The 12965-nt window shown below is 40.8% G+C and overlaps 1 protein-coding gene across 13 annotated transcripts in view; it reads right to left on the bottom strand.

The window, feature by feature from the left end:
• Positions 1–12965, bottom strand: part of MSI1 (musashi RNA binding protein 1) — a 56045-nt gene that overhangs the window by 31552 nt on the left and 11528 nt on the right. For all 13 annotated transcript variants that reach the window (XM_040350289.1, XM_040350322.1, XM_040350232.1 and 10 more), the window contains 3 exons: positions 6684–6725; positions 5894–5986; positions 2957–3005 (listed from right to left, as the gene is read on the bottom strand). In XM_040350289.1, coding sequence (XP_040206223.1) covers positions 2957–3005; positions 5894–5986; positions 6684–6725 — 184 coding nt within the window. The remainder of the gene's footprint in view (positions 1–2956; positions 3006–5893; positions 5987–6683; positions 6726–12965) is intronic.

Raw genomic sequence — 12965 nt, 5'->3', positions numbered from 1 at the left:
TGTTTCTATTGCATTTCAGAGGCTTCCCTATTGACCCCAACTGAATAAAAAAACTGGGTGGGGAACATGCTTGAATAGGATAAGCTGGGTTCACACAAACCAAGGTAAACCAAAATGCAAAAGAAGCAGTAGTGTCCCCTGCCCTGTTGGGGTCTATTGATATTAACAAGTGAGTTTGAGGAGCTCCAAAACCATGCTTTTGAATGTGTTCCCAAAGTGCAGACACTACTTAGCACTGGGACATGCCACTTTGATACGGTACTTTGAGAGAATCAAGGCATGCAAGAACTGATTATATGGCTACAACAAAAATAGGATAAATTAATGGGAGTATAGTGCAAGGTGAGCTGTGCAAGCTTATATGAGAATACATTACAGATATTATAATGTTTACGTATGAAACTTTTTAGTATTATTCCTACAAGTTTGTAGATTTCTGTTGCTTTTCTCAGTTTTGTTCTGTATAAAAAACACATTTACATTACAGTAGAACTATAGCCTACCATTAAAAAATAATAATTTTAACATATTTTTTTTTATATGTAAACATAAATCTTTAATACTCTTAATTGCATCCAGCAGGTGGAGCTCTAGGCTATTTCTTAGACACGTTTTTTCATATTACCCTTATCTGCTTTGCTGAATAAGCCTATTGTTTACAACACACAATAGCGCAAGCTGAAGTTTACACACAAGTGAATGGACCAGAGTGATGACTCCCCTTTGCTTGACTGTCAAGACTGATCTCTATGAAGTTTTTGTTTAAATTGTTTTTATTTAGTTATTAAAAGAAGATAACATTCAAAAGTTCCACCTATGCAGGGGCTAGCTTGGACAATTGTAACAAGGGTTAAGCCCCGTACACATGGGGGGGCAAATGTCAGAAGACAAGAGCCGGGAAAAAAAAACGTCCGACAATCGGCCCATATGTATGTCGGTCTGTCCGGACGTGCATGCTGGAAAACCAGCAGCCAGGCAACTTCTGATCAGCGCTCTCAGCCAATGTCGGAGAACGCTATACGGAGTGTTCTGGCAGGGGAGCCGCCCCCTTGTCAGAACACAACAGCTCCGCGGAGGAAATCGCTGAACTAACCTTGCATGGTTAGTACAGCAGCTCTGCCCGGAGCTGTCAGTTTAGAAGAAGAGACAGAATATCTAAAAAAAAAACTCCTAAGGCCGCGTACACACGATTGGTCATAACCGATGAAAACGGACTGAAGGACTGTTTCATCGGTTAACCGATGAAGCTGACTGATGGTCTGATGTGCCTACACACCATCGGTCAAAAAAAACGATCGTGTCAGAATGCGGTGACGTAAAACACACGACGTGCTGAAAAAAACGAAGCATTCCAAGCATGCGTCGAATTGATTCTGAGCATGCGCGGCCTTTTGGCCGATGCTTTTGCATACTGACGATCGTTTTTGACCTATCGGTTAGGCGTCCATCGGTTCAATTTTAAAGCAAGTTCTCTTTTTTTTGACCGAAGGATAACTGACCGATGGGGCCCACACACTATTGGTTTGGACCGATGAAACGGTCCTTCAGTCCGTTTTCATCGGTTTTGACCGATCGTGTGTACGCGGCCTAAGAGTGGATATAACAGCAACAGATAGGCATGGTCCAGAGGCCGTAAGGGCCAGAGGGTTCAAGGGAGATTCCCAAGAATAATGGGGCATCCCTTGGACCCTGCAATAACCATATAGCAGAATAGTATACGCATAGCTCCCAACTGTCTCTGATTTCAAGGGACTGTCCCTGATTTGAAGCAATGTCCCTCCGTCCCTCTTTCCCCCTCATTTTGGTCTGATCTATATGGTTGTATATGAAAATCACTTTTTATCTTTCAAAAAGGGTTTCCCAGTGCTAAATCTTTTATCCAATTTCTAAACTGCTGCATTTAATTTTTTTAAAGCCAATATAAAGGAATAGTAGTAGTAAAAAAAAGCCCTTGTGGATTTAATTAACCTTTTTTCGGTTACTTCTCCTTTAAGGGGGTGTGGCAGGAGGCATGTCCTATGACTACATATGTTTTCGAGTAGGTGTCCCTCATTCCCATCTCAAAATTTTGGGAGGTGTGTATACGTCCTGTATAAGTTCAAAAAAAGGAAGGACCAAGCGGAAAATCTCTATGAAGTTTCAATCTGAGAGAGAAGGACTGAAAGTAAACAGATCCTGCTGTACTCTGTCTCTCTATCAAAAACCCAGAGGCTTTTATACATTCACTTTTTAAATTGTTTTGGATCTCTATTGCTATTGTTTTATAATTACGGGGTACATATATATATATATATATATATATATATATATATATATATATATATATTTAAATGTGTTTTCAACAATTAAAGTACAATTTTCACTCTAAAGCTGCAAAAAGAAAAGTCTTCTTTTATTTGTATTTACCTTAAAGTTACCTAAAAATGTTCCTACACATTCAAGTCAATCTGATCCATTCTAGGCAAAGCTTTCACTGCGCCAGGATTTATTAGCGTCGACATCCTTATTGTATATTAAAAGGCTTTCATATCAAATTTTACAGAAGAACAGATTCGATCAATGAACATATTTCAGTGCAGTGTTCCAAGGTAGATAAACATCACCCGGGTAAAATGGGTCAGGTTGACGTGTCTATACGCCATATATAATTGTGTGCTGTGAAAGTCACACAAGTGAGTCACTTATGAAGAACAGCTGCAGGGAGCAGAGGGAGGATGGACAGGTATTCTGTGTCAGGAAGGGAGAGAACAATGGAGCTGTGTCCAGATCTGCAGCAAGGCTCTGCACTGACCACATGCTGAACACTCATCACCAGAAACTTGCATTTTTACACACACAAAAACCCTCCGCAAAGAGGATTATCAAATCACACAAAGCAGATCTGTGGAGCCACATTTCTGAGAGCACTGACGTGGGCACACACACTAACACACACACACGCACGCGCAATACCTACCTCTGTGCCTGTTTGTTGTTTTATCAAACATTAGCATGGCATCATCAACCTGTATGAAAAATGCAAAGAGAATGCGGTCAATCAGGCACTTAAAAAAAAAAAATACATTTTTTTTTATTTATTTTTTATTTAAATAGCATAATATCATGATTGATCTAACGCTGGGGATGCAAAAACAACAAAAACAACATGCTAAAAGTACTTCTAAACTAAAATAATGTTGAATACTGAAAATGAAAGGGGAAAAGAGTGCAGGAAAACAAGGAGGGGGGTGTGACCCGCCGCAGTTTAAAGAATAGGGAGTAAAGAGAAAAAAGGGGCCACATTGTGACTCCAGATTGAAGGGGGGGGGAGGCATTCAAATGCATGAGGTGCCCAGAGATGACAGGGAGGGGGGCAAGGGTAGGAGTGCAGGGAGAGCTGGCCAATCACAGGCTCCCTGTGTGTCCCGCTAGTTTCAGCCTGCAAGATCTATGGGATATTTATTTACTCATCAGGTCAAACAGTTTCTTGCCTTTTCAAACAAAACCGTTTGGTTCTCTGGAGATTGAGCGGCTCTGGGAGTCCTGTCCTGTTACTATGACTGCAGCTTAGTATGTCCTGAGCCGCAGGGGAGAGGGAAAGAGGCAAAAGCTTTTGTGTGCAACTGAAAAGATGGGGGGAGGGGAGAGGGCCCCACCAGATATCAGGGGGAGAGAGTGTGAAACACAAGTGAAGGACAGAGTGCTAGGAAGAGAGAAACAAAGAAAAGCCCCCCCACCCCAAAAAAAAAAAGTGAATGAATAAAATCATCGACAAACAAGAGAAAAAGGTTTATTTTCAACGCATGAATGTGCAGGTGACCTGCTGTCCACAGGGGGGGGCTTTCTGCAACACAGTGTGCTTAGGTCATCTATGCACCGCGCATAAATCCTCCCCCCACTCAGTGTACTGTGCTAGATAATCTGCTGCCGATGGCAGAGAAATCCGAGGCATCCAGAGATCTCTCCAAACTCCTAATTAAATGGCGATCTAATCACCTTATAGCAAGGGCTTGTTCGTCAGTGACTGTCATGGGTTTATGACGTGGCAGGGTCATCCTCAGGTGTTTACGGATGGGACTCGGGAAGAGGGGGGGGCTGTCATACTTTGTATTAATCTGATTATCCTTGTTTTAATATGTTTGGCTCATCTAATAATCTGCACATCAAAGCAAATATACCCAGCACAATAAAAGAGCTGAAACATCTATTATTCTTGTGTTCAAGCAACCCCCCCCCCCCCCCCCCCCCACCTGCATTCTACTGTTGAAACCTCCCCACGTGCTGGCCATTGACGTGGGTGAGAATGCTTTACCAGCTGTCATGGAGACCACAGGTCCCCAGCAACTTAAAGTGACACTAAACAATATCCTTATTCTCCCAAAAAAAAAAAAAAAAAACACACATCCATCACTTCTAGGCCTTGTTATCTATTTTTCATTAAATCGTTTCTTGCTGCATTTTTCTGCCTCCTTGTTATGTCTTCTGTGAGCTCCCGATCCTCTCCTTTTCCTCCCAAACACTTCTGTTTCTTTGGAACATTAGTTATGGCTCTGCACATCTTTAGATTGTAAGCTCCAGGGGCAGGGCGCTCCTGCGCCTCCTGTTTTAAACTGTGATGTAATTTGTACTATCCCAACTCTACATTGTACTGTGCAAACTGTTTGCGCTATATAAATCCTGTATCATAATTACAAACTCCATAGTTAGTATTCTAGGAGCGAGCTTACGTTCCTTCAAACAGTGGGAGAATGGCGAGCGATAGTAGCACAGTGGTTACGTGGTTAGCACTTTCGCCTAGCTAGCACTAGGGTCGTCAGTTCAAATCTCAACCACGGCACTACCTGCCGGGAGTTTGCATGTTCTCCCTGTGCCTGTGTGGATTTCCTCTGGGTACTCCAGTTTCCTCCCACACTCCAAAGACATGCTGGTGAGTTAATTGGCTGTTGTCTAAATTGGCCCTTTGCGCATGTAAGAATGTGGAGTTGGGGACTTTAAATGTTATGCTCCTCAAGGGCAGGAACTGATGTGGATGTTTAATATATTTAAAGCGCTGCGAAAAAATTTCCGGCACTATATAAGTACCTGAAATAAATAAATAGCTACCCTCAAACAGAAAGTTGAATAAAATGGAATTTGGAGGATTTTTATAAGCCAGTTTAGTGTCACTTTGGGGGAGATTTACTAAAACTGGTGCACACAGAATCTGGTGCAGCCCTAGTAACCAATCAGCTTTTAGCCCCGGTCGATTTTTGAGTTAACAATACATACTTTATTTTTATTTTTTCAAGACGGTTTAGTGTCACTTTGTGGGAGATTTAATAAAACTGGTGCACACAGCATCTGGTGCAGCCCTAGTAACCAATCAGCTTTTAGCTTTTAGCCCTGGTTTACATTAGTACGATTTTTGAGTTAATAATACATACTTTTTTTTTTTTTTTTTAGGCAGTTTAGTGTCACTTTGGGGGGAGATTTACTAAAGCTGGCGCACACAGAATCTGGTGCAGTAACCAATCAGCTTCTAGGTTTTAGCTCTGGTTCACACCAGCGCGTTTTTGAAATCGCGCTCCTTCAGCGCAGTTTCAAAGCCACTGATCTGTGCGATTTTAATGTGCCATTTCATTGCGGCTTGCGACTTTATTTAACAGGCAATGAAATTGCAAAAAAAAGCGCAGGAACCTTGACCTGAGTCGCAGTAGGGTGCGACTTTGAACTGTCAAAGCTTGAATTGAACAAGCTGAAGTTAGTAACTGATTGGTTACTACGTACAGCTGCTCCAGTTTTAGTTAACCCCTCCCCCCCACCCCTTTTTAAGTCTGGAGCTTTCATCTAAAGTCAGTAGTGGGCTCGCAGCGTAAGCTATTATTACCACGCTCGTAACTATATCGGCCACACCTTAAAAACCGCACACACTCACCTTTCCAAACTGCTCAAAATATTGTTTTACATCTTCGACAGTTGTATTCACAGAGAGACCGCCCACGAAAATCTTCTTTGTCCTTGTCACCATCTGTAATAATTAAATAAGTAATCAGGTGACATGACTGAAGCACACACTGACCAGGAGACTACAATGCAGACAAGAACACAGGTGTTGTTCCCGCACATGACATAAGGGATTATTTTTTCGTTGTTTCACCAGGAGGCTGCGTAGTGCGTTGAAAGGTATTATGCTGATGCTTGCAGAACAGTAAAATGAGTACTGTATGAGATTTTACAAAGGCAATAGTTCACAAAAAAAAAAAAAACTGACAAAAGCAATCACAGCAATAAATAAAACGAGCCTTGGTTTGAGGGTCTCCCAGCTGCCCCTAATTACCCTGGCGCTAAGCTTCCTGGCTCTGACACCAAGATACCGTCTGTCAACAAACTACTTAAGGGAATTAACCCAATTCTGCCAGTGTTTGCAGGACCCAATTCTGATCCACCTGCTAGTTACTGGACTTAAGCCGATTGCTTTCCAATAGTTACATCTCCCTCCCATCTCCTCTCCCTGCTGCTTTAACTGCTTGGCACGACTACCTCTATAATAAAACGTGTGCAGGAATATTTAAGAGCAAACATGTTTGCTCGCTTAACAAACACCACTTAAAAAACAAACTTGGGAAACCTGTAGCTGTACGCAAACTGCAAGCACGTGGAGGGCATGGTGGGACTTGTAGTCCCTTCAACTACAATAGGCCGCTTCTTTCGCTTAGACTCCTTACCTTGGGTTGAGCTCTGCGAGGAAATGCTACTTTAGGATCAATCTGAAAAAAAACAAAAACATATTACAAATATTTCAAATCTGTGGACAGATGTGAGAAAAAAAAAAAAATACAACTGAACAAAAGAGTTCTACACAAAAAAATAACTACAACCTAAGGAACGGTTTAAAGACAAAAAAAATCATAAACTCTAGTGAGTAACGTAAAAGATTTGCACGCCCGGGAACATCGCACAAAGAACGGGAGGGCAGACCTCCAGAGTGATAATGCAGGCAAATACAAAAGAGTGTTATAGTGTGAGAAATGAAATATACAAACTGGAACAAAACCTAGCATTGAAGTCCCAGAACTTGGCCCTGAAACTTCAAGAGCGACAACAAAAAACAGCACCACGACAGGCTACGGTGTATTAAGATCCTAGAAATCACAGCCTTGATTAACACACATTAAAAAAAATAAGTGCTAAAAAAAAAAAAAAAAATCAACAGTATACACAAAACAGTGTAAACAATAAAAACAGCCATAAGATAAAAAAAAATGTGTGCAGAGTTTGTGTTGTCCATGGTAACCGAAGATCACAGTTGTAATTTTTCTAGGGCATTTTTGAACGCAAAAGGGAAAAATCTTAATTTGTATGGGCAACATAGTCACTTTCTGTCCCGTACACATGATCCGAATATCATAGAATTTTTTTTCGCTTAATAGAAATTGAATAAGTTACTAAAGTCATGAAAATTCCCGTACGACAGAAAAAAAAAATTGGAAGTGATGTCATGTGTTGTAATGTATTTGTATTGTATTTCCGGACGACAACAATACTGACTACATGAAAATCGTACGATCTGGTATCGCACGAGAAAAAATTGCGTGCTTGTCCGATTAAATAATAAATATCGGATGAACTGTCGTGATCGGCTCTCGAAAGTAGTGTAGACACGATCCGAAAATCGTACGATTCTTCCTCGGACGACAGTTTTCATCCGATATTCGGATTGCGTGTACAGGCCATAAGACCCTGTTTACATCTAGGTGTTGCTATTATACAGGCGTTTTGTACAGACACTTTTAAGTTCAAAAGGTCACCAATGTAAAAGAATTAAAACGCCTGTAATTTGCCCCAAAAAAAACTAAAAAATGCTTTTAAACGACCAGTGTTTTGCTTTGGGAGACAGAATGCTCAGGCCTCGTACACACGACCGAGTTTCTCTGCAAAAACCAGCAAGAAACTTGCTGGTATTTTTTTTTTGCCGAGGAAACCGGTCGTGTGTACACTTTTCAACGAGGAAACTGTTGAGGATCTCGTCGAGCCAAAAAGAGAGAATGTCTTCTTTTTCCTCGACGGGAATGGGGAAATTTGGCTCGCCGAGATCCTCAACAGCCTAACAAGGAACTCGACGAGCAAAACGATGTGTTTCGCCCGTCGAGTTTCTCGGTCGTGTGTACGAGGCTTCAGATGTGAACAGGGGCCATTGAAATGAATGCGATTTGACTTGTTGGGGCGTTTTTAGAGCTGAGGCTTAGAGCAGAAAAACGCCCCAAAAAAACGCCTAGGTGTGAACAGAGCTTTAGGTTTACAACTTTGTGCCTTATATGGCTCAAACTGTAATATAAGGATCATATATTGAAGTGCTAAAAATGTGATTGCTGTAAAAGTAAAAAATAAAAATAAAATAAAATGCTGCAGAAAATCCTGTAAATATAATAAATATACATATATATATATATATATTTAAAAATCTCACAAGCACTAATGATACACAGGACTAGGACATATTTCAGTAGACAATGTATGATAAAATACACTAATGTTTTCTAAACAAATAAAATACTAAAGTGTTATATGCACTTTTATTGCGCTGGAGTGTTAATAATTACATTCTACATATCAATGTGCTTTTAAGTTCAAACAGTACCAAAAGTAACTAAATGTTAGGAACCATAAGGGATCCCTAATGGAGCCAGATGAGCAATCACTTTTTCGAGTTAAGAAAACATCTAAAGCTGATCCTATGTCAATGTAGCTGCACAGTAATGATCTGAAAAGTTACCATGACAACTGTAAACATACACTAGAGGAGTACCACTCGTTTCACAATTTATTGCTCAAGAAAAGACATACAGGTATGTGGAAAGCCAGTGAGGGCCATAGCGCCATGTGCACTGTTTTAGGAGATCGAGTACCTACATTCGACCTAAACATTTCTTATAGCACTTGACCTGTGTAGCATAATTGATCCAACTTCAAAAAATTCTTAAATCCAAAAATTCATATGTATAATAAAAACAGAAAGCGGGCTTCCTAACCAATCCTGAACCTAACTGCTACTAATCCGTGACCAAAGCAGAATAAAACATTTTAATACGTCAATATTATATGTAAATATCATTTTTTTTTGTCAAAAATTTTCCAAAAATGATTTGTCATAATAAGCTCAAATCAATACAAGAATACTGATCCTTATTTTAGCCATGTGACTGTAATTTTCAGCTCTCATTGAAAAAAATAACTGCCACTTTTTTTGGAAAGCTAAAAAGAATTTCATCCTGGTGCCTTAGCTTTGTAAATATGTACAAAGCTAACAAACCTGGTTTCCCTCCTCTGTTTATGTTGTGTCCTATTTGTCTCTTATGCGCCAGTTGTAGCCCCTGCGTGGGTGCTTTGACATTCTTGTATGTTTTAATACTATTTCTGCAATAAAAATTGATTAAATCAGAAAAAAGTGACAGTTATTTTCAGTTACTGGTACGTCCCTGTTTTAGAAAAAAAAAATCCCTGTATGGCAGGCAGTATTGTTCAATCCAACAATTATGGCCTAAACCCTCGTACACACGACCGAGGAACTTGACGGGCGAAACACATCGTTTTCCTCGTCAAGTTCCTTGTTAGGCTGTCGAGGAACTCGACAAGGCAAGTTTCTCCATTCCCGTCGAGGAAAAAGAGAACTTGCTCTCTTTTTGGCTCGTCGAGTTTCTCGACAGTTTCCTCGTCTAAAAATGTACACACGACCGGTTTCCTCTGCAAAAAAAAAATCCCAGCAAGTTTCTTGCAGGTTTTTGCCGAGAAACTCGGTCGTGTGTACGAGGCCCAAGAAGTAGAGGCGATGGAATGGTAAACCCTTAACTAGTTCTCGGATGATAGGATATTTTTCTACGGGACGTTGAGGCCTCCTGGTATGACAGAAGCGATCCAAGGGTCAGGTTTGGCAGGGGAGTATGCGCACCTCCCAGAGCAGACTTAAACCAGGGAATGTTTGTGCTCCTGGGCATCAAGGGAGAGAAATCAAAACAGGAGATAGAATATCCCAACAATACCCCCTTGTCATGACATTCCTTTGTGCTATTTCAGCAAAGGCCAGGAAGATGCTATTAACTGAGAAAACTGCAGCTCTGAGCAGGAGGGAATGCACCAATTTCACATCACTAAACAGAAGTCACTATTGTTACAGGGAAATGACACAGACACCTGTAGCATTCAGTAGCCCAAGAAAAGGACAGACGGAGACAGACAGTATAAGAATCCATTACAGGAAAAAAATATATATTTTTGAAGTCTTTATTCCCAGATGGGTACGCTTACACAAATATGTTGTTCACACAATGGCAGAAAGTCACCAATGGCCAACTACACGCTTTGCACATTGAGACTCATCTAACACTCTATTGCCCTTTTTTTAAATCGCAGAATACAGCTTTCAATGGTCCGTCTTTACTAAATGTCTAGATTGTAAGCTCTAAGGAGCAGGGCCCTCTGATCCCTTCTGTATTGAATTGTAATGAAACTTTACCGTCTTCCCTGGTGTTGTAAAGCGCTGCGCAAACTGTTGGCACTATTTAACCACTTGAGAGCTGCGCTATAGACAAAAGACGTCCACAGCGCGGCTCTCAACTGCCGGGTGGATGTCCCTGGACGTCGTTTTATGTGCATTCCCCGCGCGCGCCACTGGGGGCGCGCAGCGGGGAAACACTGTGCCCGGCGCATCGCTGAGATGCCGATGCGCGTGCCTGGCGGCTGCGATGTCCGCCTGGTGCCCCGCGATCGGCGGTGACAGCAGGGACGTGGAGCTCTGTGTGTAAGCACAGAGCTCCACGTCCTGTCAGGGAGAGAGACCGATCTGTGTCCCTTGTACATAGGGACACAGATCGGTCACCTCCCCCAGTCAGTCCCCCTCAACACACAGTTAGAACACACCCAGGGAATACATTTAACCCCTTCCTCACCCCCTAGTGTAAACCCCTTCCCTGCCAGTCACATTTATACAGTAATCCGTGCATATTTATAGCACTGATCGCTGTATAAAATGTGAATGGTCCCAAAATTGTGTCAAAAGTGTCCGATATGTCCGCCGCAATATCGCAGGCCTGACAAAAAAAAAAAAAAAATCGCAGATTGCCGCCATTACTAGTAAAAAATAAAAAAATAAATCATAAATCTATCCCCTATTTTGTAGGCGCTATAACGTTTGCGCAAACCAATCAATATACGCTTATTGCGATTTTTTTTTAACAAAAATATGTAGAAGAATATGTATCGGCCTAAACCGAGGAAAAAAAATATTAAAAAAAAAAAAAAAATTGGGATATTATTATAACAAAAAGTAAAAAATATTGTGGTTTTTTTTTCAAAATGTTCTGTCTTTTTTTGTTTATAGCGCAAAAAATAAAAAACGCAGAGATGATCAAATAACACCAAAATAAAGCTGATAAAAATATAATTTGGGTACAGTGTTGAATGACCGCGCAATTGTCATTCAAAATGTGTCATCGCTGAAAGCTGAAAATTGGTCTGGGCAGGAAGGGGGTTTAAGTGCCCAGTAATGAAGTGGTTAAATCCTGTATAATAATAAATCTCTGAAAATCAGTATTCATAGACAGCTCTACAGGTTACATTATCGAGACCACACTGAGAAGACTAAAAGGCGCTTGCTTTTACTTTTTTTGTAACATAAGTGTTGATTTACTAAACGCAAATCGACTGTTCAGTTTGCAAAATAATTTTCCCCACAGCTTAATGAACAGGGTGAATCTCTGACAGGCATCATCCAATCAAATGCTGTTTTTTTTTTTTTTTTAAACGGTCCATGGCATGTGATTTGGTATTTTTTGCACACTTACCAAGCTAAGGAGAAATTACAACTTCACTTGCAAAGTGAACAGCGATTTGCCTTTAGTAAATCAACCACCTAGTTACATAATAGACGTGGCTGGAAACAGACACAGGTCCCGTAGAAAAATATCCTATCATCCAAGAACTAGTTAAGGGTTTATCATACAAAAGGGAATTTAATAAAGCTGCCCATAGATGGGTTGTTTCAAATGAAAAATTCTTAGAAAAAGAAGGTTCTAAGAAAGTTTTCTCATTTTCTATTCATAAATGGGTCAAATCGATATTCCTCTTCAAACGCAGCGATGGGAACATTCAAAGGAGCAGGATGGAAAACTTTTCTCGAATGAGCAAATTTCGAAGTGTAGTCCATTGACTACCAAATCAAATATTAAAAGCAAAAAAAATGTTTCAAAAGAAAAACAAATGTTCAGAAGAGTTTTCCTAACAATTTTCGTTCTAAATACTATCTATCTATGGCTGGAGCAGCTGTGCACGGCAGCCAATCAGCTTCTACCTTTCATTTTCAGTGCTTAACTGAACAAGCTGAAGTTAGAAGCTGATTGCTCCAGATTTTGTTTGCTTCAGTTTTAGTAAATCCCCCCCCCCATAATGTGTGTGTGAGTGCTGCAATTTCAGTCTTCTATGGCTACCTATACCCCTGTAGAAAGTTTTTTGAATTTGTCAACACTTCTAGCTGTTATCACTATCTGGGGGAAGGGAGTTTTCTCTCCACATTTTTACTGCTCTAAACATAAAGAACCCTCTACAGCAGTGATATGCAATTAGCGGACCTCCAGCTGTTGCAGAACTACAAATCCCATGAGGCATAGCAAGACTCTGACAGCCACGAGCATGACACCCAGAGGCACGATGGGACTTGTAGTTTTGCAACAGCTGGAGGTCCGCTAATTGCATATCCCTGCTCTACAGGCATACCCCACTTTTAAATACACAATGAGGTCTATTTACTATCGCTGGAAAGTGCAAAATCAGGCTCACTACTATATAGAAACCAACGAGCTTCCAGGTTTTATTGCCAGGCTTAATTGAACAAGCTGGGGTTAGAAGCTCATTGGTTTCTATGCAGAAGTGAGCCTGATTTAGCATTTTCCAGTGATAGTAAATAAACCCCATTGTGTACTTAAAAATGGGGTATGCCTTTACTCCAGGGGTCTCAA

Source organism: Rana temporaria, chromosome 1 (genome assembly GCF_905171775.1).
Source record: "Rana temporaria chromosome 1, aRanTem1.1, whole genome shotgun sequence".
NCBI lineage: Eukaryota > Metazoa > Chordata > Amphibia > Anura > Ranidae > Rana > Rana temporaria.
The sequence above is the reverse complement of the archived record's forward strand: the minus strand, read 5'-3'. Positions and strand labels throughout refer to the sequence as shown.